Source organism: Mesoplodon densirostris, chromosome 2 (genome assembly GCF_025265405.1).
Source record: "Mesoplodon densirostris isolate mMesDen1 chromosome 2, mMesDen1 primary haplotype, whole genome shotgun sequence".
Classification (NCBI taxonomy): domain Eukaryota; kingdom Metazoa; phylum Chordata; class Mammalia; order Artiodactyla; family Ziphiidae; genus Mesoplodon; species Mesoplodon densirostris.
The window spans coordinates 117,199,339-117,225,839 of NC_082662.1; the positions used below are offsets into that span (position 1 = coordinate 117,199,339).

Below are 26,501 nucleotides of genomic sequence, written 5' to 3' on the forward strand. Positions count from 1 at the left end.
CCCTAGTCATTTCAGTGACGTCTTTGAGGGGCTTTCCCATCATGGCATCAGAGTGGGTGAATCAGAAGTCCTGGGAGTGAATGTACATGGGCAAGAAGAACCGGAAAGTTGGAACTATTTGGTCACTCTAGAGACCTCAAGGACTGCACTGAGCTGGGTCTTGGGATCAGGGACAAGTCACATGAGTAGGACACCCTTGTAATTTTCCATGACATCTTCATCTTTAGAGCTGACATTTCCAGCTGAATCATCTTGGAGCTGTGTCTTCACCTCAGAGTAGACAATTGAGGCATGCTGGGGTGGAAAAAAAGATAGAAGAAGAACTGGAAGGAGAAGGAGTATGGGGCTATAAGCAGTAGTGGGAGAGAAAACAGTCAGGAAATGAAACTCACCTGGTCCTCTAGAGATGTTCTGAAGGTATTTCCTGTGGAAGAAAAGGAAACCACTGAACTATGAGGAGTATTTGGATCCACTCAGAACTCAGTCTTATAGCTTATTTCCCAGAATCTGGGAGTCACTGGACCTTTTGCATTGATTGTCATGTTTTCTCCTCCCTGACTCCCAACATGTCCTACAACATGTGTGATTTTGTTTTACCATTTCTTAACCCAGTCCTCTGCATGTCCTTTTCAGGCTCCCTTGATCTATAATGTTCTCCTTCAATACCACAGAAAGAAGCCTCACTCCCTTCCTTTACCAGATGTTAAGAGATAATTTCTTTCTTAGTTACAATTCTTGCCTCTCTTAACTTCCATCTTACCAACCTTGAAGTCCAACCCCTGCTTGTTCTGCAAGTTCCCACTAGACCTCTTAAAATGTATGCCCTGTGAGAAAAATTCTCTTACATTAGCATGTTCTGGTTATTGAGTTTATTGCCAAAGTTTCTTAGAGATTGAGCCATAGTGAGAGAAAAGTTTAGCAGGTATGATTTGTCACATCCTGCATATTAGAAATTAAGAATCTCAGAGAAGGTAGAATCATGAGAGCTATATATAGTAATTTTATGGAGAGATAGAGCTTGGGGAAAAAGATACATCCTGGAACTCTCTCTTTTTCATTATATTTTTACCATAGACCTTCTGGGTTTACAGATCTTTTTAATGACCTGATAGAAGCTATGTACTCCCTCCCCAGAACAATAGACATATGCATGGAAATTTGCATAAAATTTCAGGGGCTTCATGCAAACACTGAGGCACTGGTGAAGAAATCTTGCTACAGATCATCAACACATAAAGTGCCTAAAATATAACTCGTCCACCAACAGAGTGTTCAGCTTCAGTGGTGTTTTGACAAATATGTCAAGGACAGAGTGTGAAGAGCAGCAACTGATCAAGGTGACTCTATAAGATGTACCCAATTAACCCAATCAAATTGGTGGCAGTTCTATCATTCAAAAGGTCCTGAGTAGTGGGGATGGCTGAGAAATAAAAGTAACAGACAAAGCAGGTGTTCAGATGATGCATGTTAGTCAAATATAGCAATAAGCACTATATGCAGCAAATATTATAGCAAAACAGAAGACTTAGTCTTTTACTGGCTTGTGACCTTGTAAAAGTCCTTAGCCTCATTTGTAAACCAAGTTCAGGATCACATTACAACTGAAATTTCTACTAGGCACAAAAATACTGGAGAGGTGCTACAGGTAGAAGAGGCAGCTTACAAAATGGAAGAAAATACTTGCAAACCATATATCAGATAAGGAATTCATATGCAAAATATATAAGGAATTCGTAGGAATCAATAGCTAAAATAACAACAATAACAATAACTCAATTTTATAATGGGCAAAGGTTCTGAATAGATGTTTCTTTAAAGAAGACATACAAATGGCCAACAGTTATTGAAGAGGTGCTCAACATCAGTAATCACACAAATCAAAACCACAGTGAGATATCACCTCACACCTGTTAGGATGGCTATCATTAAAAAGACAAAAGATAACAAGTGTTGGCAAGGATGTGGAGAAAAAGAAATTCTGGTACACTGTTGGTGGGAGTGCAAATTGGTACTGCTACTATGGAAAACTGTATGGAGGTTTCTTAAAAATTTTAAAATAAAACTCTCATGTGATCCAGCAATCCCACTTCTGAGTACATATCCAAGGGAATTGAAATCAGGATCTTGAAGAGATCACAGCACGATTCATAATAACCAAGATATGGAAACAACTTAAATGTTTATTGATGGATGAATACATAAAGGAAGTAGGATACACACACAGACACACACACACACACACACAATGGAATATTGTTCCACCTTAAAAAAGAAGGAAATCCTGTCTTTTGTGACAACACAGATGGACCTAGAGGACATTATTCTAAGAAAAATAAGCCAAATACAGAAAGACAAATACTGTATGTTCTCAAACTCATAGAAGCAGAGAGTAGAATGGTGGTTCCAAGGGGCTGGGGGAAAGGAGACTAGAGGTATTGCTCAAAAGGTACAAAGTTTGAGTTATGAAGGATGAATAAATTCTGGAGATATACTATACAGCATAGTGCCTACAGCTAACTATATTCTATTGTATACTTAAAGTTTGCTTAGAAGGTAAATCTTATGTTTAGTGTTTTTACCACACATCATCATCATCATCATCATCATCATCATCATCATCATCATCATCATCATCATCATTATCGTCATCATCATCATTATCATCATCATCATCATCATCAAGTGTGTGGAAGGAAACTTTGGAAGATGATGTATATATCTATGGCCTTAATGGTGGTGATGGTTTCCTTGGTGTTAATTTATCTCCAAACTCATGAGTTGTATACATTAAATGTGCATAGCTTTTTACATGACAAAAAAAATAGTGAACTACTTATAATATGCTAGAATGTGGATGAATTGCAAAACATTATGTTAAGTGAAAGAATCCAGACCTAAAGATTCCATTACATAAGATTCCATTGATATGAAATTATAGAAAAGCAAAACTATAGGACAGAAGGCAGATCCGTGGTTGCCAGGGGTGAAGCTGGGAGGAGATTAACTGCAAAGGAGCATGAAAGGATTTTCTGGGCTGTTGGAAATGTTCAACATCGTGATTGTGGCGGTGGTTCTGTGAATGGATGCATTTATTAAAATAATTTGAACTGTGCGTTTAAATGTAGAGAATTATATTGTATGTCGATTATACCTCAATAAAGCTGATTAAAACAATCAATGAGTAGAATAGAAAACAGAGTGCATCACACTAAATATTGTCTCCTAAAACTTTAGTTCAGTTATGTGTGTGTTTGTGTGTGTGAGTGTGTGCACATTCACACTGCTTAACAGTACAATTTGCGTTTCTTACTGCAGATAATAATAAAAAATATTTCAACACCCTTATCTAGAGTGTTGAGAGTTCTGACTCATGACTGGTAGTGGGATCAGAAGAAAGCTGCTGGGTCAGCAAGGACCTGAAATTCCCAGGTGTCCCCAAGGACAGATGTGGTCCACGTGGGGGACAGAACAAGCAGGAGTATGGTCACTTTGGGTCCTGTTCAATAGGGCCTCCAGGTACCAAGGGAATCCAGCAGCAGGAAGCTGGATGTGATTGACTGGAGGTGAGGCCAGTGAAGGAGTCACAAACAACTCCTGGAATTAGAAATGCACCAGCTGTGCCAAAGGAATTTTAGGAAGGAGGGATCCAGCAGGAAACCTCAAGAGACCACACATGTACCTTATACAGGGGAGTGCCTGCTTAACCATCTGCCATCCCAGAGAGGCAGAAGCCAGCTTCCAAAATACCAGCTGGAGTAACTTCTTTCCCACTCCTTTCTCCAGGTTAATTAGGGGAAGCCAACAAAAGAAACAAAGAGGCCAACTCTGCCTGGTCCTCCCCCTCATCCCTACCATTGCCAGCTTCCATTCTGAAATTTGCCTGAACTAGGAGAGGGGAAAGTTTTGCTTAACATCTTCAAACTAGGTGTTCTAGTTACTTAACAGAGACTATGACATAAAGTGTCCACTTACTGTCTGTTGTCTAAGATAATGTTTTGGAAGGACTTTGGCTGCCAGAATTTTCACCCTGAGTGCCCGAGAAGATCTCTCACAGAAGAAAGTTTAAACAGACAGTGGGAGACAGAAGATTTTTGTAATTAAGTCATGAGTCTTGCTTGTTCAGTATACTGGTTACACAGGGTTTTTATATGGATTAACTAAACATATACATACATATGTATATTTATATATATTATAATGCATATATATCCTTATCACATAATAGGTGCGTTGCAATCATTCATTCATTACTTAAGGGAAATCTTTGTACATACACCTTCATGATTACAATATCTGTTAGAAGGATGTTTAATTTTTGTTCTGATCATCAGCAAAGATATGCTATGTAGTTTTCTGTGTTTGTCTTCTCTCTTCAGAGTCTAAGCATCACACTGTAGGGATTTTTGTCTGCCTTGTTCACTGATTTACTCCCTTTACTTAAAGTGGTACCCATCACATAGGAGGTGCTCAGTAAATATGGGTCAAATGAATGAATATAGTTTGCAGCAAGAATCTCTCCCCGGTGACTTACCTTTTCCTTCTTCCCCAGGTTGAATAATCTGGATCTCAGAATATACCAGGTCTCTTTCTTTGGGGTGCACTGAGAACAAAAAAAGCAACACTTTCTAAGCTGCCCCAGTCAGTGGGGTATGCTGCAGATGCTTCTTCCTAAGCAATTATTTATTGTGAATGTCTGAGTTTGGGATACTTAGGGAGACCAGGGGCCTTTGCCAGGCCTCAAAACAAAGTATCTCTCCCTGGCTCAGGCTGGGAGCAGTTTCCTACCAGGAAATCCTTACCATTGCCATACAACTGCTGCAGCTCCACTGGGTCAGGACACATGGGATGGAAAGACACTCCTGGGCCTAGGGTCAGGGGTCTCCTGTGAGGCACAGAAACACATAATCATCCTTGGAACATTATAATATGCACAAGAGTGGGATAGACAGAGACAAAAAGGAATGTGGAGAAGTCAGCAGAACAAGGCCAGAAGAGTCTCTAACATCATAGGAATGATGATCTCATAGATAGAATGGTCACTCTCAGTTGGCTAAAAAAACCCAGCTTCATCATCAGGAGGAAGTGTCCTCAAAGCATTCTATCTGGACAATTCAAGAAGAAATTAGACATAATCCATGCTCCAAGTCCCTGACTATGAGACTGAGGCACTGGGCTTCCCTGGTGGCGCAGTGGTTGAGAGTCTGCCTGCTAATGCAGGGGACACGGGTTCGTGCCCCGGTCCAGGAAGATCCCACATGCCGCAGAGCAGCTGGGTCCATGAGCCATGACTGCTGAGCCTGCGCGTCTGGAGCCTGTGCTCCGCAACAGGAGAGGCCACAACAGTGAGAGGCCCACGTACTGCAAAAAAAAAAAAAAAAAAAAAAAAAAAAAAAAAAAAAGACTGAGGCACTGACACAGAAAGAAGAAGACCATATTTTCCAAACCAAATTTAAAAACACAAAATCTGATGAGTATATGAGCACATGTGGGGCAAAAAGAAGATTCCTAGAAGCTGAGGTTCCTCTAGAAAGTCTAGAATTAATAGTCATTTTATACATAGTTATAGTAACACGTTGCTTAACTATAGGACATTTGCACCAGAAATATTCTGTGGCAACCTAGAAAATCTATAACCTTTGGTATCATCCATTCAGATAAATGGATAAATTTCAAATAAGAAACTGATCTAAATACATGCAAAATCCATTATACAAACTATTAGAAGGATTCTAGGAAGCTGTGATTGTGGCCATTTCAAGGAATGTGAAAATGGGAGTATCTAAACACAGGGACACAGAGAAATCACTTAACCTAAACTTGCAGCCCCACAGTTCTGCACATTTTATTCTTGGGAAACCAGAACGCTGAGGCCTCACCTGGTTGTGTCTCCCAGAGAACCATCTCCTGCAAAATAAAACGAAGGCAGACTTGTGTCAGCAGAGGGAGCTCATTCTCAAATATTTCACACACATGCACTGCCTAAGAGAGGTCATCAGAAAGTTATTTCAAACATGGGCCCAGTCTCATATTCTCATGAAAACGATGTGAAAAAGAACTGAACAAAGCATATAACTTGCTGGGGACAGGGCTACACATTTCTATGTTGAATATGCAATTATTTGAGACTTGATTAAGGTTCAAGGCTGTGTTGATATATCTCAGGAAATACTAAATATAGCCAAATTGTCTTTCTTGCAGAGTAGTGAGGGGTTGTAGATGGATTTCCAGGAGCATCTGTGGTTATGCCCAGAGGAACCTCAGGCTCAAGCTCATTAAGGAGACTCATGGTCAAAGGTCCAAAGCTCCCTACATTCAGCCCAATGCAGGGCACATAGCATGTGCTCAGAAGGATCTGGTGAGTTGAGTTGAATTGAATTAAATTAAAAGACAGGGATGAAGGATGGGTAATTATACTAGAGCTGAAAAAGTTTCTGTGCCTGTCTTCTACATCAGGTTTCCTGGCATCTGAAACTAGCCTGACCTGGGTTAAAGCAAGAAGCCTTTGGAAGCACATGGCAGATAGTACCAGGGAGAAACTCCCTCCACCAGATAGAGGGGGAGGCAGTGGCCTGACCTGTGGAGAGCAGAGCCATTGGACCACAAGGTGCTGGTTTCAGGCTTTGACTCTGGGAAATCTCTGAGGAAGAAGAGGGATAAAGATTAGCCAGCTCCCATTCTCAGTCATTTCTTCATAGGGGCTTTCAGTTTATTTTGATTGTCCACTTATAGGGGATGTAGGATGGGCTGAAGCATCTAGTTGACCAGTCTGTTTGGACCAAAGAAACTACCCAAGGAAACCATTTAAAGTTTTTGAAACTTCACATTAAAATGTTTATTTCCTCCCTACCTTTCACTTGAAGCTTTGTAAATTAGACTAGATACCTATTAAGGAAATTGCCATTTCAAGGAAGAGTATGAGTGTGTCTATGAGCGCTGGGGTGGTGAGGTAGAGAACGGTGGCGTGGCTGTTACTGAGGTTGGGATGAGCTGGAGTGTCTGAGGCAGGGACAGGGCATGGGCTCTAGCAAAAGGTAAGAGAGAACACAAACCTAGTTTCCTCTGGTGCCAGCAGTAAAACAGCAGGGCCACAGCCAGGAGAACGCTGAATGTCCCCCCAGTGGTTCCCGCTGCAACAAGGCCTCTTCTTATCCCTGGGGTGCCTGGAGGGGAAAAGCCTGTATGAGCCTCTGGGGGAGGGGTCTAGGGCCTGGAGCCCTGGAACCTTTCCTCAGCTTGGCTGGGGCCCTGAGCCCTGGTAGAGGGAAGAATCTAAAAGATGAGGACTCATGGGGGCCTTTGGGGACTAGGCTAGGACTGGTGTGGCACAGGAAGCAGGTTTCTACTTGTGGGCAGCACAGCCCTGAGCCTGTATGTGACAGGAAGTGACTCACTGTGAAGGGGTAGAAGACAAGAGCCTGGGTGGATTGTGGCAAACGGGAGAAAGGTAGACAGCTCCCTCCACCGACCCCCAGACATCATTTCAGAAATTAATATTTGGGGGGAAATCTACATCTGCCTCTCTATCTCTCTATCTATTCTGTACTTTGGCCTTTTGGAAATTTCCCCTAGACATCTGGAAAGATGTTATGCGACAGTGGCTTGGCAGCACCTAACTTTGGAACAGCAGCCTGCCTGAGAAAGAAAGCAAATATTACCACTGATTAGGGCACTAGCTGAACCAGCAGTAACTCTGAGATTGCTCTCCATTAAAAAAATGTATTGGGACACCACAATGAAATGCCACCAGTTTCCTTTCTCATAGAAGCCTGAGTCTTATGTGCTTTGAAGGGGAGGTGGGAAAGAAACTGATGGAAGGAATAAACTAAATGGTTGGGGAATTCTGATTTTTCCATTGGATCCATTCTCCAAGGCAAGGGTGTCCTCTCTCACCACTCCTATTCAACATAGTTCTAGAAGTCCTAACCAGAGGAATCAGGCAAGAAAAAAATAATAGAAGGCCTCCAGAATGGAAAGGAAGAAGAAAAATTGTCTCCATTTACAGATGATATGATCTTATATAAAGAAAATCCTAAAGACTCCACAAAAAATCTGTTAGAGCTAATAAACAAATTCACTACAGTTGCAGGATACCAAATCAACATACAAAAATCAGCTGTGTTTCTATCCATGTAACAATGAATTACCCAAAGAAGAAATAAACAAAACAATCCCATTTTCAATAACATCAAAAATAATACAATACTTACTAGTAAATTTAACCAAGGAGGTGAAAGACCTGTATATTGAAAACTATAAGATATTGTTGAAAAAAATCGAAGAAGACACAAATATGGAAAGATATCCCATGTCTGTGAATTGGAAGAATTAATATTGTTAAAATGTCCATACTATCCAAAGTCATCTACAGATTCACTACAATCCCTATCAAGATTCCAATGACATTTTTTACAGAAATTAAAAAAAATTATTGTATGGAACCACAAAAGACACCAAATAGCCAAAGCAATCCTGTAACAAAAGAACAAAGTTGGAGGCTTCACACTTCTTGATTTCAAACCATATAACAAAACTAGAGTAACCAAAACAACTTGGTGTTAGCATAAAAACAGATACATAAATCAGTGGAACAGAATTAAGAGGCCAGACATAAACCCATGCATATACCGTCAACTAATATTGGATAAGAGAGCCAAGAATACTCAGTGAAGAAGATAATCTCTTAATAAATGGTGCTGGGGAAACTTGATATTCACACGCAAAAGAATGAAACTGGACTTCCATCTTATACTACTCACAAAAATTAACTTGAAATGTGTTAAAGACTTAAATGTAAGACCTGAAACCATAAAACTTCTAGAAGAAAACATAGGGAAAAAGCTCCTTGACATTAGCCTTGGCAATGACTTTTTGGATATGATACCGTAAGCACAAGCAACAAAAGTGAAAATACACAAATAGTACTACAACAAATTAAAAAGCTTCTGCACAGCAAAAGAAATAATCAGCAAAATGAAAAAGCAATCTACAGAATGGGAGAAAATACATGGAAATCATGTATCTGTTAAGAGGTTAATATATAATAATATAAGGAAGTCATACAACTCCATAGCAAAAAAACCCTCAAATAATCCAATTTTAAAATGGACAAAGGATTTGAATAGACATTTTTACAAAGAAGACATGCAAAAGCTAACAGGTTCATGAAAAGGTGTTCAACATCACTAATCATTGGGGAAATGCAAATCAAAACCACAGTGAGGTAGCACCTCACACCTGTTACAATGGCGTTTTTTATAAAGTTTGTTTAGAACCAGAGCGTAAGCAAAAACAGTAAAATTGGGCTTCCCTGGTGGCGCAGTGGTTGAGAGTCTGCCTGCCGATGCAGGGGACATGAGTTTGTGCCCTGGTCTGGGAAGATCCCACATGCCGCGGAACGGCTAGGCCCGTGAGCCATGGCCACTGAGCCTGTGTGTCCGGAGCCTGTGCTCTGCAACGGGAGAGGCCACAACAGTGAGAGGCCCGCGTACCACACACACACAAAAAAAACAACAAAACAAAAAAGCAACCCCCCCAAAAAAAAAACAGTAAAATTAAATTTCAGCATTTCAGTTTAATAAAGCAGTCTACATTATGGTGATTTAGCAGAACATAGGAAAGCAAGAAAATGTGTCACACTTACACTAAATTAAGGCCGTTGAGTTATATTACTAATGTATGCAACTTTAATTTTGTTTAGCACTCTCTGCCAAAATAAACTTTATTCCCTATAACTTAAAAAAAAAAGAAGAAGACTAGAAATAACAAGTGTTGGTAAGGATGTGGAGAGAAGAAAATCCTTGTACACTGTTGGTGAGAATGTAAACCTGTGCAACCACAATGGAAAACAGTATGTAGGATCCTCAAAACTTAAAAAAAAAATAGAACTACTATATGATCTAGCAATCCCACTTCTACATATATATCCAAAGGAAATGGAATTACTGTCTTGAAGAGATATCTGCATCCCCATGTTTATTGCAGCATTATTTATAATAACCAAGACATGTGCAACCTAAGTGTCCATTGATGTATGAATGGACAAAGAAAATCTGGTATATTTATATATAATATTCCATCATGATGGAATGTGAATATGATGGAATATTATACAGCCATAAGAAGGAAAATTCTGCCATTTGCAACAATGTGAATGAAGCTTGAGGTCATTATGCTAAGTATGACAAGTCAGACAGAGGGAAAGATCTCTGTCTCTTTGAGCTAAAAGATTGTGTCGAGGTTCAAATCTGGGCTGCCAGGTATAAGCTTTGTGACCATAGGCAAATTACCAAACCTTTCTGAGTTTCACACTCCTTTTCTGTAGAATGGAGATGATACTATCTTATTTTCTAGGATTATGACTATGATAAGTAAAAATGATATGTGTAAAACTTATTCATTCAGTAAATGTTTATTGAATGCCTAATAGGAGCTAAGCAGTGGAATAGGCACTTGGGATAAAATATGGTCAAAATAGAGATTTACCTTTATGAGGCTACTATGGGAGGTGTGGAAAGAGACAGAAGAAGACTGCATGGCATGGCAGTTGGTGACACATGCTGTGGGGAAGAATCAAGCAAGACTTGGAGAGGGAGGGCCTTGGTGAAGAGCTGCTATGTTATATAGGGTGGCTGGGAGGGTCTCATTGAGAAGGTGAGTAAGGTCCTGGAGGAAGTGAGGGGATGAGCATAAAGATATTGGGGGAAAGTAGTGCAAAGGCCCTGAGGTTGGAGTGTGACTGGAAGTTTTGAAGAAGAGACAGGGGGCAATGGTGGCTAGAGTGGAGAAGGTGAGGAGAGAGTGGTGGGCCATCAGGTCAGAATAGCAGGATAGCCAGATCATCAGGATCTGGTGGGACGTTGAGAGGACATTGGCTCTCCCTCTGAAGGAGATGGGAAGCCATGGGAGGATATTGAGCAGAAGAGTAACATGATCTGATTTATGATTTAGAGTTCCTTCTGATACTGTGTTGAGAATAGGTTGTGTGGAGCCACAGGCGAAGCAGAAAATCAGTGTTATTGCAATCATCCAGGTGGCTTGGATCACGTGGTAGCAGTGGAAGTGGTGGGAATTAGTCATATTCTGGTGATACTTTGAAGGTAGAGCTATCTGGACTTGCAGGTATATTACAGTTGGAGGATCTAGAGAATCCGCCTGCCAATGTAGGGGACACGGGTTCAAGCACTGTTCCGGGAAGATCCCACGTGCCACAGAGCAATCAAGCCCATGCACCACAACTATTGAGCCTGTGCTCTAGAGCCCATGAGCCACAACTACTGAGCCCGCGTGCCACAACTACTGAAACCCTCGCGCCTAGATCCCGTGCTCTGCAACAAGAGAAGCCACTGCAATGAGAAGTCCACATACCACAACGAAGAGTAGCCCCTGCTCACCACAACTAGAGAAAGCCCGCACTCAGCAACAAAAAACCAACACAGCCAAAAATAAAATAAATAAATTTATTTTTTTTAAAATGTGATGGGGATCCAGTAAAAAAAAAAAAAAAAAAAAAAACACCTTAAAAGGGGTATCTGATGAATAGGTATAGAAGTACCATTGGAGTGAGGCAAGCTTCAGGGTGATGGGTTTGAGAGAAAACAGAAGGAAAGAGAGTGAGTAGAGAGAACTCTTTTAAGGGGTTTTACTGTAAAGGAAAGCAGGGAAATCTAGCTTTCCAGTAGTTCCTCCATAAAATCTAGCTTTATTGGATAGCCTGGGATGCAACTGAACCTGAGAGAGAGGATGAATTGAAGTCCCATAGAAACCATTTCTTTCGTCCCAGGGGAGCTGAGTGGGAGCCTGGTTTGACCTAGTATGACTCCTTGGAGACAGAGGAAGGTAAAGATATAAACTATGACTGTGCTATCCCAAAGGAAGGCTTATCTCCTCTGTGGACATAATGGGGCTCTGTATTTGCTCTTTGTACTTGTAAGTTTCCTGACCTGCAAACAAGTTGGTATTGACACACTCTTAGACCTACAGTAATGAAGTAAAGGGATGTTTTATGTTTTTTGTCCTATGGAGGATTACCAAAAGAAGAGTATAGTTGACGTTTAGGATGAAGGACCTATACTCTACCCTAAAACACTGCTAATGACATAAGATTGCAGTTTGAGAGCAACACGCAATGGATCAGCGTACAGGCACACAGAATCATCCCCAAGAGATGAAATGGCCCCTGGCCAGCATTCCCTCACTGTAGTACCTCCTTATAACCTGGTATAATGGAAAAGAGTGAATATCGCAGTGGAAAATGGCAAAATGGAAATAGAAAAATGAGAATCACAAAGATAGTGTTGGCTATGCCCACCCCTAATTTGAGAAATCTGAGAATAAATAAGGTCAATGGGGATTAAAACTTACTTCTCACAGAGACGTTCACCGCCTCGCTCTGGATGAGGCCATAGCCATTGTCAGCTGTGCAGTAGTAGCCCCCTGCGTGGCTCTCCCTGATAACAGGGATCTCCAGCTCTGCTCTCTGGGAACGCTGACTTTTCTGCCCCAGACTCTCCCTCGTGTCCCCTCTGTGCCAGGAGAACGTGGTGTTCCCCGTGCCTTCAGCCACAGAGCAGACAAGGAGCAGCATCTTCCCTTCGACCGCCTGGTCCCCCTGGGGCTGGGTCTCCAGGAACACTCCAGACACGGGGATCCCTGTGTGAACACAGACAACAGGTGAGGGCATGATGAGAGGAGGACGGGGTTGGGATGTTGGACAGGGTCACTTTTTATGGGACTTTAAGATATACTCTTCTGCAGGTGTTAGCACTGTAGCTCATAGACTGTGGATTTGGGGCCTAGAGTATCATTAAATGTAGTAACCTTTCCATCCTTATGCACAGACTCTAGGAGAGAAAAATTGGGTCTCCCTGAAAAAGCACTTGGGTTTTATGTCATGTCCTAGTTGTCAGTGTGAATTATTTTGACCTGGGAGAAGTAATAGCAATAGTGGCTATCATCACACTGACTTAGACCACATCCGTTTCCAGAAGTCCTGCTTTGGTACCTAAGACAAGCTGATATTTATTGTATTTATCTTTGTGTGTATGTATGTCTTTCTCTTCTGCTTTACATATCACGCTGTTTGTTGTTACTGGTTAGGGTCCACTTCTGTGGATATGTGTCTTCTAAATAGTTTGCCCCAAGATCTGACATCCTAGAATCTGTCAATTCAGTAGCAGAGAATTTTGTTTCTTATTTTCATTTTGTTTTGCCCAACTCTTGTATCTGCCTCCGTGAATCACCTCTGTCATTTCAAGGTGCTAGAATTTCAAAGAAAGACTAAGTTTTTAGAGAAATAGAGGTGGAAATGAAATCCTGTATTTCTTTTATTATCTACCTCACTTCTCAGTCTAAGCCTGGTGCCTCTGTCAGGATGACAAAATCCATCTGTATTGGGCAGTCCCTACCCTCACTGGGCCAGAAGGACCAGTCAGGGGAGACACCACAGCCCGGCTCTCCAGCACTCACTCTGCACGTCAATCTGAAGCGGGAGGCTGAGTTTGTGGATGCCGCTGGTCATGGCCCCACACCAGTATGATCCTGAGTCTTCTCTCCAGATGGCTGTGACCTGGAGTTCTGGGGATGCACTCCAGTTTGAGAGGATGACCCCATGGTCTCTGAAGAAGACAAAGTGAAGCCGAGTGTCTGACCGCTCTAGAGGAAGCTGTGTTTTACAGCTCAGGTTTACAGAATTCCCCTCTGTAGGCTGGGAGTCTGTGACTTTCAGCTTTGGACGTGGAAATAGCTCTAGAGAGAAGAGGTGAATCAAGTTCTCAGTATGAGGCAGGCTTGGATTCGCGGTTCTGGAAAACTTCAGACACCTAGCAAGACAAACTTATTGACCCCTCTATCACATTTTTCTTTCCCAGGATTATTTAAGTCAAATTGTTCCACTTTCTCTGCCTCTTAGAGGACGTGGTCTCAAATATTTCCAGAGTTTGTTATGATATCAACTTATATAGGGAATTCCCTGGAGGTCCAGTGGTTAGGACACTGTGCTTTCACCGCCGAGGACCCTGGTTCGATCCTGGTCAGGGAACTAAACAGATCCCACAAGCCGAGCGGCACAGCCCAAAAAAACAAAAAACACCACTTACATAGATCCCCGCGGATGTGCCCAATTTACCCTGCCCTGACATTGCTAAGCAAATTTGTATGAAATGAAGTGTTTACCTTGAATTCGAATATTTGTGAGACTTGTTCTCAATACACGTTTATTTTCCAAGGATCCAATGCATTGGTAACAGCCACTGTTGTTTAAACTTGCTTGTGATATCAGAAGATCCAAGCTTTTATTAGAAACAGATATAACTTTTCTATTCCAAAAGTACCTCACAGCAGTCAGTTTCTCTCTCGCCCTTTTCCGGCATCTCAGAACCAACTCATCACCTTCAAACACAGAATGTGGGGCCTGGAGGATGAAGGAGGCTGGAAACCACACACAGATAAGACGTTATCATTGAGGCACCCCATCCTCTGTGCATCCTGAATTACAGAGATTTTTTTTCTTCCTTTTTCCTTCCCCAGGATTTAGTCTCCTGACTCAAGCTCACTCATTTCCTTCCAAATCAGTTGACCAGCTTCAGATACAATTCCTAAATAAATCCTAAACACATCTATTTAACCATTCAGGGACAGATTCAAAAATATAAGGATTCTAACGTGGAGAGGAAAAGCTGAGAGGAGGTGTGACTGAATCTCTGACGTCATTGATTACGGAGAAGATCAACACCAACTTGCTCACCAAATAACAGAACAGGAGTCATCAAAGACGTAGTTCTTGGAGAAATACACTAGAAATTGTTACAGTGCATTGGAGTGTGCTATGCAGAGGGCTTATGGTCACAGATGCAAATTCAGGGTCAAGAGACAGTGAATGCTGTCCACTCATGAAACTCTCATGCTCTTCAGATTCTGATTACAGGCTAGTTCTATCCTTTCTCTCTGAGATGATACAGTGAATGCCTGCTCCTATAGACCAATGCCTGAGGAGTGATCTAAATTTTCTGAAATAGAGAAGGGACAGATCCTAAGACAGGTGAAGACACAAGCCCTGAGGCTGGAGATTTCCCACCTCTGAATTCCTATTTTATGGCACTTTTCACTTTCTATTTTGTGCTTAGTACATTCATGTAAAGCCCTTGAAGGCAGGACCTAAGACAGCTTCACTTTTTTTTTTTTTTTTTTTGCGGTACGCGGGCCTCTCACTGTTGTGGCCTCTCCCATTGCGGAGCACAGGCTCCGGACGCGCAGGCTCAGCGGCCATGGCTCACGGGCCCAGCCGCTCCACAGCATGTGGGATCTTCCCGGACCGGGGCACAAACCCGTGTCCCCTGCATCGGCAGGCGGACTCTCAACCACTGCGCCACCAGGGAAGCCCCAGCTTCACTTTTGTATCCCCTAAAACTAAAACTTCTTTCTTTAACTGTGTGTGTAAGAATGTCTGTTGATTAATATTAGACATTTAAACTCTAATGTCAATAGTAGTTTGAAAAACACTTATAGACAGTGAGGGAGGACATGAACCTGAAAGGTCAAAGTTAGAGTAGAACCAAGGACCTCAGTTCTTGGAAAATCCAGGGAGCTAAGATGTACTGCAATCACTTCCAATGTTTTAACTAATTCACCTTCTTTCTCACCTGTAGAAAAGAGCAAGCGCACAGGGTTACTCGGGAGTGAGCCTGGGGCCTGGCAAATGTACTGTCCAGAATCACGAACCTCGAGGGTGTTTCCTGGGGTTTCACTTGGATGTTGTTTCCCAGAGTACCAACGGTACCATCTTATTTTCTCTGGTGCATAGAAGTGAAATCCATTGCAAGTCAGATTCACTCTCTCTCCATGGAAGACAGTGGTCCACGGAGGCTGGAGGGAAATCATGGGTTTGGGTACAGTAGCTGGGGAGAAGAGAAATGAGTCTGAGGTGGAGGTGTCTGCAGTCCCCACTACAGTGGTTTGTGTGGAGTGGACTGAAGCACCCAGCTTTGGAGAGTCTCTGAAAGGCCCCCTGGCGGGGCTGCTGTTTCCCCAGGTTTCAAGTTTTCCAGCTGTATTCACCTTACCCAGGAGTGCAGCAACTGCTCTTTGGTCTACAGGAACAGACTAACCTTCAGAGGGCAACCCCAGCAGGACCTACTCACCATAGAAGATAAGTGATGGGAGGCTCGCAAACCCCCTTACCTTTTCCAACAGGCCAGTTCCTCAAGTAGATTCCTCCTGAACTCCCTCCCACCTGGGCTCTTCATGTTACACACACCTCTCTAAGATGAGCATTTGTGTGGCATGGCCATATGGTGGGGTGAGGGATTGTAGAGGGAGGGAGTATAGGAATTTGGGGTCAATTACGCAGTTATGGAAAAGGGTCCATAGTATTTTTTTCCAACAAGAAGTAGGTAGGGGAGGGGTGAGCAGGCTGTTGTCTGAAGTGAAAATTATATTGAAATAACTACAAACAGTATGAGTGCTGGGAACTAGGTGCTTCTAACTCCCCACACCCCAAAGATGCTCTTTCATTAAAATAAAATGTGTGCCCTGCATAAAATCAGGCCTTAACATCTTTGAATTATTAATGGACAGAAGCTGGAGAATGTAAGGGTAAATATCAATGCAAATTAAAGATAAGAGGTTTAATTCTCCCTGTTGAAAATAAGGGAAACAACTTCTCCCTCTCTTTTTTCTTTCAAATGTATGTGAATCTTTATAATGGCTAAAAAGCCTCTTGCCAGTCTCATAACTCAGGAACATCTTTCTCAAGAAGGAGCCTTTTTTTTTTTTTTTTTTTTTTTGCGGTACGCGGGCCTCTCACTATTGTGGCCTCTCCCGTTGCGGAGCACAGGCTCCAGATGCGCAGGCTCAGCGGCCATGGCTCATGGGCCCAGCCGCTCCGCGGCATGTGGGATCTTCCAGGACCGCGGCACGAACCCATGTCCCCTGCATCGGCAGGCGGACTCTCAACCACTGCGCCACCAGGGAAGCCCCAGGAGCCATCTTTTTGAAAAGCAGACATCTAGGGGGATAGCTCCCCTGGATCCTGTCTCCCCATTCCTGTGGAAGGGTAAGCATTTACCTTTGGTAGGTACCTTGTTGCAGTATGCAAGACTACCTCCAGTCCTAAAGATATGAGATGTTTATTCCTCCTCTGGATAAAAGCCAATAACCATGATAAATTTAGGATAAACTATGTGTGACAAAAGGTGCTGTCAAGTCCTCCTGCTTGAGAACTAGTTACTGTTTAATCTTGAAAATGTGTATGTAATGGGCTGAATCCCCTTGGCAATATAAGAGTGGGAGATCCTTTTCTGTCTTTGCAATCTCTTGGTGGATTGTCTGTGATGAGCATGCTTATTATTAAGCGTATGTTTTAATGTTTATTCAATACTAAAAGAGTTTGCTTTCTTTATTACCTTTGTGGAGAGGATTTCTGGGTTGGGAGATTTTGTTTTTAATTTTATTTCCTGCAGCCGTTACTGTGGCTCTTTCTTATCTGAGTGTTTATTTCCTAAGTTTTGTAGCTTCAAGTTGTGAGAGTTAGTAACTGAAGGATGAATCTACTACTGTGGCATAAAAATTATTTTGAGCTGAAGGCATTTGAGAATAGATTTTATTTTTTTTTATTCTGAATTCCCTTATCTGCCTAAAAGCAAAGCCTCTGAAGAGTTCAATTGTCATAAATCACCTCCCCAGGAGCAAATAAATGATCAGCTCTTATCACCAGACACTGGAAGTTGGCAGCACACCTAAAGCAGAACTCGTCACAAAACTAGCATAGCTCCCATCTATTCTCTTAAGGGCCCATTTATCTTTCCTAAAAATCATTTGTTTTCCAGTAAGTGGCCTTCTCACCTGCCCCTTTCCCTATCCAGATGTTATATAAGTCCCAAATTCTAACTGCCTCCTTAGTTTATATTTTTCTGTGTATTCCCATAAGTTTTGAATAAAAAATTTGTCTTTTCTCTTGCTAGTCTTGCTTTTTTCAGTTTAATTTGCAGGCCCTCATTAGAAAACCTAAGAGGATAGAAAAAAAAAGGATTTCTTCCTTGACATAATAAAAGTAATCACAGACCTAATTATTCACTATTGGAAACACCCACTCAAACATTCTTACCCCTTTAACACTACTATTTTCTAGCAGGCACAAAGATCAATGTTTTGATAGGCTAATCCTTCATTGTGTATACAATGAAAATTGATTGTAAAGTGATACTTCAGATTCTGCCAAAGATGCAGTAATTCATGAAGGTGGTAAAAGTGTTGTGGTTCCACTGCTCTAATGGTTCCCAAAGCCACTGACAAGTGTAGTAGAGCAAGATCTGTTAAAAGTTGAAGAGGAGCAAACAATGATAGGGAAAATATTTGTTTGGCTTCTGAAAGTTAGTCCCAATGCCCTTCTGTTGAGCCTGTTGCCCACCAGCGGGTTTGAAAAACAGAAGCACTAACTTGCCCAGCCATGTGACACAGTTCTGAGTAAGGAGATGTCAGAGGAATAAAGCTAGGAGTGAACTAAGGGGTGAGGATTCTGGGGGAAGACTTTTCCTTTATGATGAAAGGAGAGAAGCATAGCAGGGGAGCTCTTTTGCAGTTTTAGTTTCCTACAGCTATCACATACAAAAAAAAAACAACAACAACCCCAAAAACCAATATTTGATCCATGCTTTGTTCTACAAATTGCCTTGGTAATCTAAATTCTGTGATGTAGAAAATAAAACACATTATTTCCATTTGTATTGTCTTTTTTCCAAAAATAAAATCTCACTGTTGGGGATATGCAGTTTACCATAAAATCATAAGTGGAATCAATTAAGTGTGTTTTTATCTTAGTACTTTCTATACTCAGGTAAGGAGGACTGTCTGTATTCAAGGGCGTACAAGCAATTGTTTTTTTAAAGCTTGAGACTTTAAATATTCTTACCTTTTTCTGTAAGAACTGCCCCAAATACACCTTAGAATTGTACCCAAATGTAATGGAAATACTCTGTTTGGGGGCAAAAACTGTAGAGTAACCTGAACGCTTGTTTTAAATAAAGAAATTAAATGTTCTGTTTGATTATAGAAACATTCATGTGTCTCTGCAGACTTTTTTTCCTTTCTCTTTCTCTAGAGGTTTATACAGATATACTACGCCCCAGTGAGTATGGGGTTGTGTTTCTCATAAAGAGAATAGAAATCTGCACTGTCTATGTTCCTGGGAAGCACCTGGGGTTAGGGAAATGGAGACTGGGCAGTAGGTCTTTTACTGGAGGGAAGGGAGAACTTCTTTGGTGTATGCAGCTTTATTCCTCGCTGGTCCAAGTAAGTTGCCCCTGCTATGTGCAGGTGGCCCAGTGGTCAGGGGGAGACACATCTTGTCAGCATCTTTAAGAGGTTGGGACTGAGTCAGTGGGTTCTGAGATTAGCCACATCTACTAGCTGACACTCTCTGTGTTTTACTCTCCATCCTAGAATGTTTAACAAAACCTAGTCCAGTTAAGATCTCCTCCCAGTTAGGCAGAGATTTGTGGGAAATGGGCTGTAGCCACAGCACTGAGGGGGAGAATCACAAGCCCAGAAGCTGCAGGGGATGGTGTGCATCAAGGGGCAGTGGCTCCCACTGGCTGGAGCTGGCTGACCATAAGCAGCTCCCTGGATGGGGGTGGGGTGGGGGGTGGGGTGGGCTGGACAAATCCTCAGGGATTGCCAAAACTCGTGGAGACAGCTCCCAACAGAAGGCTGGACTTTCTGCTGACCAGTAGGATGGGGGCTCAAAGTTATCATGATCTGAGCTTATTAATAGAGAAATGTCTACACAGAATGCTGAAGTTTGGGATGAGTTGGTTGCCCATGGCTCTGTCAAGCTAGGGGGGACGTGGGGAAGCCAGCAAGTTGGTTGCACTCAGCCTCCCCCAGTGAGGTAATGGCTTATTTCTATCCTTCCTCTCTCAGGATTCTATGCATTCTGTCAAGTTGGCTAGAATCCCACATCAGGTGGGGACACCCCCTTTCCTTGAATTCTGTGACATGTATCCCAGCCCTGCCTCCAAGATCATCCAGCACCATGCCAGGTTTCATCCAGGAGTGTGACTCCCAAACTCTTAGGGTCAGAGTCCTAAGATATGTTTTCACCTGCCCGTAGTCCTCAAGGAAATGATGCGGGCACAGCAAGTCCTCTTTTGACAAGTATGTGAGATACAGGATAGTTATTAAGATATACAGAAACATAAAAGAGAAAAGGAAAGAAAAGATGGACTTACCAAGTGGTCCACTGACTGGAGCTGCTGCAAGAGAGTCAAGAGCCAGGCATCAGCACAAGGCAACGAGTCCCAAACCATTCTACCATGAGAGTCCACCCGCCCATTTTCGACTTCCAGCCAAACGGAGGAGAAACGTGTCCAGTTCCACCCACCCTGGAGAAACAAGGTAACGCCATGGCCAAAAGCTCAGGCTGCAGACTCAGGCAGAAACAGGTTTGAATTTTAGCTGTGTGTCCCTGGGCAAACTACACAAAACCTCCAAGGCTCAGTTTTCTCCTCTGTAACATGGGGGCCATCAAACTGACCTCATGGCCATATTTTAATGAGTTAAATTAGTAAGTCATCAATTAAGCGTTGCTGTAATTATTTTTTTTGACATGACTGTGGCTGCTGCTGAGGCTTGGCTTCACTATCTTCTTGCCTGGAGTGTTATTCTCCTCCTTCATTATGAAGCAAAAGCAAGTTACACTCACACATCAAAGCTCAGATGAGATCCAACCTCCTCCATGAAGCCCTCTGAGATGCCTCTAGGCTGCAGCACCCTCACTTTTCTATTGATTCAGAACCCCTCCCATTCCAACTCAGTTGAAACTCATAACTGGACATACAGTATGGGGCAGTGGTTAAAAGCACAGCTCCAGTGTCAGATTATGGGTTTGAATCCTGACTCTGCCACTTTACTACTGCATGAAACTTAAGGCAAGAGACTGTCTCTATGCCTTAGATTCCTTATCTGTAAAACAGGATTTATAGAAGTTCCAGCTCATCAATTGTTAGAGGATTGGATACATTAATACAATGGGATATTCTTAGAAGACTGTCTGACATAGGGCTCAGCAAGAATTAATTATTATCAGCAAGAATTAATTATCATTATCCTATGATCCATTGTGTAATATTTTTCTTGTATTGCCAAGTCAAATACTCTTTCATTTGTCCTTTGATTTCTTTATCAGAATGTCAGTTCTTGAGGGCAGAGGCCGTGTTCTCCGTGTCCCTGCATACTCTGCATTGCCCAGCACCATGCTATGACCCATATAGCCATTCATTCACTATTTACTGAGTTCCCATAATGTTCCAGTCACACTAATAACTCTTCCTTTCTTAATTGGAGTCTGGAGATATAGCTGAGAACAAGGCAAACACATTTAACAAAATTCAGTGTACAAATGACTGACTGGTCTTTATTTCCCTAAGCTTGAGCTACTAGAAAATCAGTGTCTCATTTGGACAAATATTGGCAAGCAGGGAAGAAAAATCAAAGGGAAATTGTCTTATTTCTCCTCTTCTCATGCTCTTTGCAAACATCAGAGCAGGCTTGATCTCAGAGTACAAAAAAGAAATAACTATTCTCAGCAGAAAATCATTCTACATCAGCTCACAGTCAGAACATGGTCCTTTCACAAGGGACTCAGTTCATCTTTCACTCTTGGTTTTCATGATCTGTGATTAGAAAGGTAACCAGATTTAATTGTAGTTTTCTGCACGGAAAAATAAGCCCACTTTTGGGGGGGTGGTAAGAGGAATTTTTCATAGGCAATTAAAAGCAAACAAGGAACACATTATTAGAAATAATTTTTTCCCTCTCATTTCATTGTATCAATATCTTTCCCCTTTGTTCATTTTCTGCTGTTCTAAATGGGAGTAAAATCCATTTTTTCAGCAGCACAGAGGAAAGGTCTTTGGCCTGCAGAGAGGCTCCGTTTTTGCAGCAAACAGAGGCTTCCCTCCACTACTTACCTAGGACCAGCAAGGATGCCCACAGTAGCATGGAAGTCTGCTCTGGAGTCCTGAGGAGCATCTCATAGGAGACAGGTCAGTTCCCAGTGCTGGAGAGTGAGTTCAGCAAGTTGTTACTCTGAGTAAAGCTGGTTGAGTTAATGAAGTGAAAGGGGGAAGTAGGGGAATCTTTCTTAAAATACCGAAGACTTATGTTACCAGGTCTAAGAAAATCTCAATGACGGAAGTCAACATTTGATAAAAAATATTTAAGAACTGCGCTGATATATTGGTATGAATAGCTCCTCGAGGCTTTAGTTGTCTTATTTTCAGAAAGCTCCAGTCTCTGCCTTCCAAGGAAACTGCAACTTATTCTCTCTGCTACCAGATATCAGGTAAGACTGCAGTTCTGTTGAGATTCACATAATCCAAGGATGTGTCTAAATCACTCCTGAGCTGGAAAACTTCTCATTCGATACAGAAATGCCCTTCTCTGGTCCCTGACAGACTCTGCTGGACCACCTCCAGATGACCATCTGTATATGATGAAGTATCTGAATCATAAGACAACTTGCACCTTGTCTGACATGTATGAAAATATCCTGACTCATTTGTCTCAGAGGAAGCAACAAACTTTGATCTGAGCAGGGAGCAATGAATAAATTACAGCCCCATCATGTTCTTCCAGGAGAATGGACTGTGAAATTTTTAACTTAAGGTCCTAGAATCCAAAATTTGCTAAAGGAATGTCTCAACAAATACATATTGATTATATAACTGTATGTTAGGCATGGTGCCAGGTGATGGGAGCACAGAGGTAAGCAAGACTCGATAAGCTTTCATTATAGTGGGGAGACGGAAAAGCCAACAGGGAGTTAAATACAGAGTGAAAAGTGCTCCTAGAGTTCAGTAGGAGGGAAATCTGACCCAGTTCTGGAGAATCAGGAGAGGCTTCCCTGTGGAAGAGACACCCAAGTTGACTGAGAGATGAGCAAAGACAAAGGTAAATGTAGTCACATCACTGTCATCATCATACTTATGATATCTGTGAATAAATGACCCTTGGCCTTCCTAGGAGGGGAAAATAACAGGCATAGGATGAATTATGTGGTACGGTCTGTATTCTTCTCTTACAGCAACATTTTTCTATATATCTATAATAGTTTCTTTCTCTAATTAGGGGTTTGTATTGAACATCAATTCCAGGCAATGTCCATGAACTTAGAAGTATCACAAAATAAATAAATTGCATCTCCTTTAAAGACTTTGTAAAATGTGGTAAGGGCCAAAGTAGACATAGACATGAAGCACAGTGGGAACATAAAGAGTGTCAAGGTGGCACTTATGTCCTTTGTCACCTAGCCCTGGGACCTTTCTATCATCTTTCAGCTCTGGAAGGGTGAGACATGATGAACCTGGATTCATATCTTGGTCCCAACTTTTATTAGTTGTGTGACTTTGGTCAAGTACTTAGCCTCTTTAGGCTTCAACTTCAACACTGGTATAAAGAAGATAAAAATAATATCCACTTTAAGGCGATGTTGCTATTGATGTGTGTATGAATGCAGTAATGATGTAGAACTCGTGGCCCAGTGCCTGGCACCATGTGAACACTAAAAAAATCACTATTATTATTTTAGGACCATGAGCTGGAAGGCACTTTATAATTGATGCAGAGTATTTTAGACTAAAGAGTATTAGACTAAAGAGTATTTAGACTAAAGAGTATTTTAGTCTAAGCACTAATAATATTGATTGAGTAAAGGTTGAGGGGACATTGAAATTACGTCTTCTGTTTTCTCGTTTCTGGCATCAATTTTGTTGAATGAAGGATTTTCAATTAGCAAATAAAATTTTATATTTATGACATTATATAAGAAGTCCAAACACAAAAATCATATTGGCAACCACTGTGTAAAATTTTAAATAGTTTAAGTCAGGTACTATTTCTGTTGTTGTGTTTAAGTCACTGATATAAATGTCTCAGTTATTGGTATCAAAACTGTAGTTTCGGGCTTCCCTGGTGGCGCAGTGGTTGAGAGTCCGCCTGCCGATGCTAGGGGACACGGGTTCGTGCCCCAGTCAGGGAAGATCCCATGCCGCGGAGCGGCTGGGCCCGTGAGCCATGGACGCTGAGCCTGTGCGTCTGGAGCCTGTGCTCCACAACGGGAGAGGCCACAACAGTGAGAGGCCCGCGTACAGCAAAAAAAAAAACCCCCCAAAACAGAAAAACAAACTGTAGTTTCATTTCAAAACACCAGCATATACCACAATTTATTAGTCAATTGCCTAACTAATCAGGGACAACTTTTAGATTTTATATTAATGAGGGAAAGTAATACTTGTATTTAGTGACAGCATAAGAAAATGTGAAAAGTCTGATCTTTTTCATATATGAAAAAAGAAGCATTTAAAACTCTACATTTTAAAAATAAATTTTTAATTTTGGAATAATTTTAGATTTACAGAAAAGTTGCAAAGATAGTACAGAGGGTTCCTATGTAACCCTCACCCCATTTCAGTTTCCTGTAATGGTATCATCTCATGTTATAGTGGTATATTTGTCAACTACTAACTCCACGCTTTACTCAGATTTCACCAATTTTCCCTTTAATATCCTTTTTCTCTTATAGTATCCCATCTAAAATACCACATTACATTTAGATATTTCTGCTTAGTCTACCCTGGTCTGTGACAGCTTCTCAGTCTTTCTTTGTTTTTCATGACTGACAATTTTAAGGATCACTGGCCAGATATTCTGTAATGCCCTTCAATTTGGGTTTGTCTGATGTTTTTCTCATGACTCAACTGGGGTTATGGGTTTGCAGAGGGAATACCACAGAGGTGGAGTGCATTTCTCATCTCATCATATCAAGGGATACGTGATATCAATATGCCTTACTGCAAGTACTATTTATCTCAATCTCTGGGTTATGGTAGTGTTTGTCAGCTTTCTTCAATGTAAAGTTACTATCTATCCCTTTCCATACTCTAGTGTCTGGAAGCAAGTCCCTAAGTCTAGCCCACACTCAGGAAGTGGGGCTGGGAGGAGATTAAGTTTCACCTTTGTAATGAAGATTTGTCTTTTCTCCCCCATTTATTTACTGTTTGTCTGTTTGTGTGTGTTCATTTGTTCATTCATTCATTTATTCAATATTTGTTTATATCCCTACGGACTCATGTGCATTTATTTTATACTTTAGGTAATAATCCAATGCTACTTCATTGCTTTAACTGTTTCAGCTTTGGCCATTGGGAGCTCTTTCAATTGAGCCTCTATTTCCCTTTGACATGGATTGTGCTGTGGGGTGGAGCTGGGTGTGGGGAGAGAAAGAGGAAGCTGCAGGCTTGGGACCTGCAACCAGAGCTTGCATTTCTTATGGTTCTATGTTCCAGTATGGAATTCCAAAGATCCAAGAATTTTATATTTGAACTTAGACTACCAGGTCATTATAAAGGTATATTTGTCAAGGTGTAGGATAAAAATATTTTATTAGCTCACTAGATTGATTGATAACTTTTAAACCTCTAGATATATACAATGAAGGCCTCTATTTCTACTCTTGTCTTGGACCACACATGTTAGGGGGTCTCTAACATGTATTTGGAAGGGAAAGTGAGATACTGCTTTTCCAATGATTTTGTTTATATGTAGAAATTGATTCTCTTGCTACTTCACTTCCGCTGGCCAAACATTTTGAAAAATAATAAACAAAATAAAAATTTTAAAGCCATAACTTTTAGTTAGATTTTGTAATTTTCCAAGCCAGGCAATTCATTAGGAGGCTGTATATTAAAGAATTTAAACTTCAGATACCAAAGTAAAATCACCCATCACTGGTAAACAGCTTTAAACTATGCATCTGGTTCTAAATTTTGTCTGTAACTACCCATTTTTAGCTGCAACTGCACATCACAAAAACCTTGATAGAGAGAAGGCTGCTTTTTCAAGAGGCATAGTCTTAAAAATTTACATGGGAGGGTGCTCTCTACTTTATGGGAGTGGGGCAAGTTTACATTTTACTCTGTTTTAATTGCTTTTCATAAATTGATGCCTTTGGCATGTTTTAATCTGACTCAGCCTATTTCAAAGGGTGTGAATTCAAAGCCTATGGGAGTCAGGCAGGCAGTGTAGAGTGAAGAAAGTTAGGTGTAAGAAAAATCAATTATCATAATGCAATAAAAGTTTAATTATTTTACCAAACTATTGGGTATGTGTGTAACATAATACAAGCATGTGTGAAACTAGAGATTATATTTTAAATCCAAATTTGAAAACTACAAATTGGAATGCAGACATAATTCATTATTTTTTCTTTTACATTGTTTATTATTTCTCCATTGGGAACTGGAAACTTGACATCTTTTCTTCTGCGCCAAGAAATCAGTATCAGAACTTACATCTCACATTGTATATGCAACATAAGATTCAGTTTTGTAAACCTTGTAACCTTTAAATGGTATGGAGTGCCCTTAAAAAATTAAAAATAGAACTACCATATGATCCAGCAATTCTATTCCTGGATATTGTCAGAAGAAAATGAAAATACTAATGCAGGAAAA

At 41.3% G+C, this 26,501-nt stretch overlaps 1 protein-coding gene across 1 annotated transcript; it reads right to left on the minus strand.

Annotated features, from left to right (window-relative positions):
- Positions 1-177: 177 nt before the first annotated feature.
- FCRL4 (Fc receptor like 4) lies at positions 178-22,020 on the minus strand. Its single transcript, XM_060090785.1, has 12 exons — positions 21,960-22,020; positions 20,220-20,243; positions 15,636-15,890; positions 14,170-14,424; positions 13,465-13,743; positions 12,361-12,648; positions 7,050-7,160; positions 5,877-5,904; positions 4,800-4,882; positions 4,532-4,600; positions 393-424; positions 178-294 (listed from the first exon to the last, which is right to left on the minus strand). Exons 1-12 carry the CDS (start codon positions 22,018-22,020, stop codon positions 178-180), a joined length of 1,602 nt encoding a protein of 533 aa, XP_059946768.1.
- Between the last annotated feature and the right edge of the window lie 4,481 nt (positions 22,021-26,501).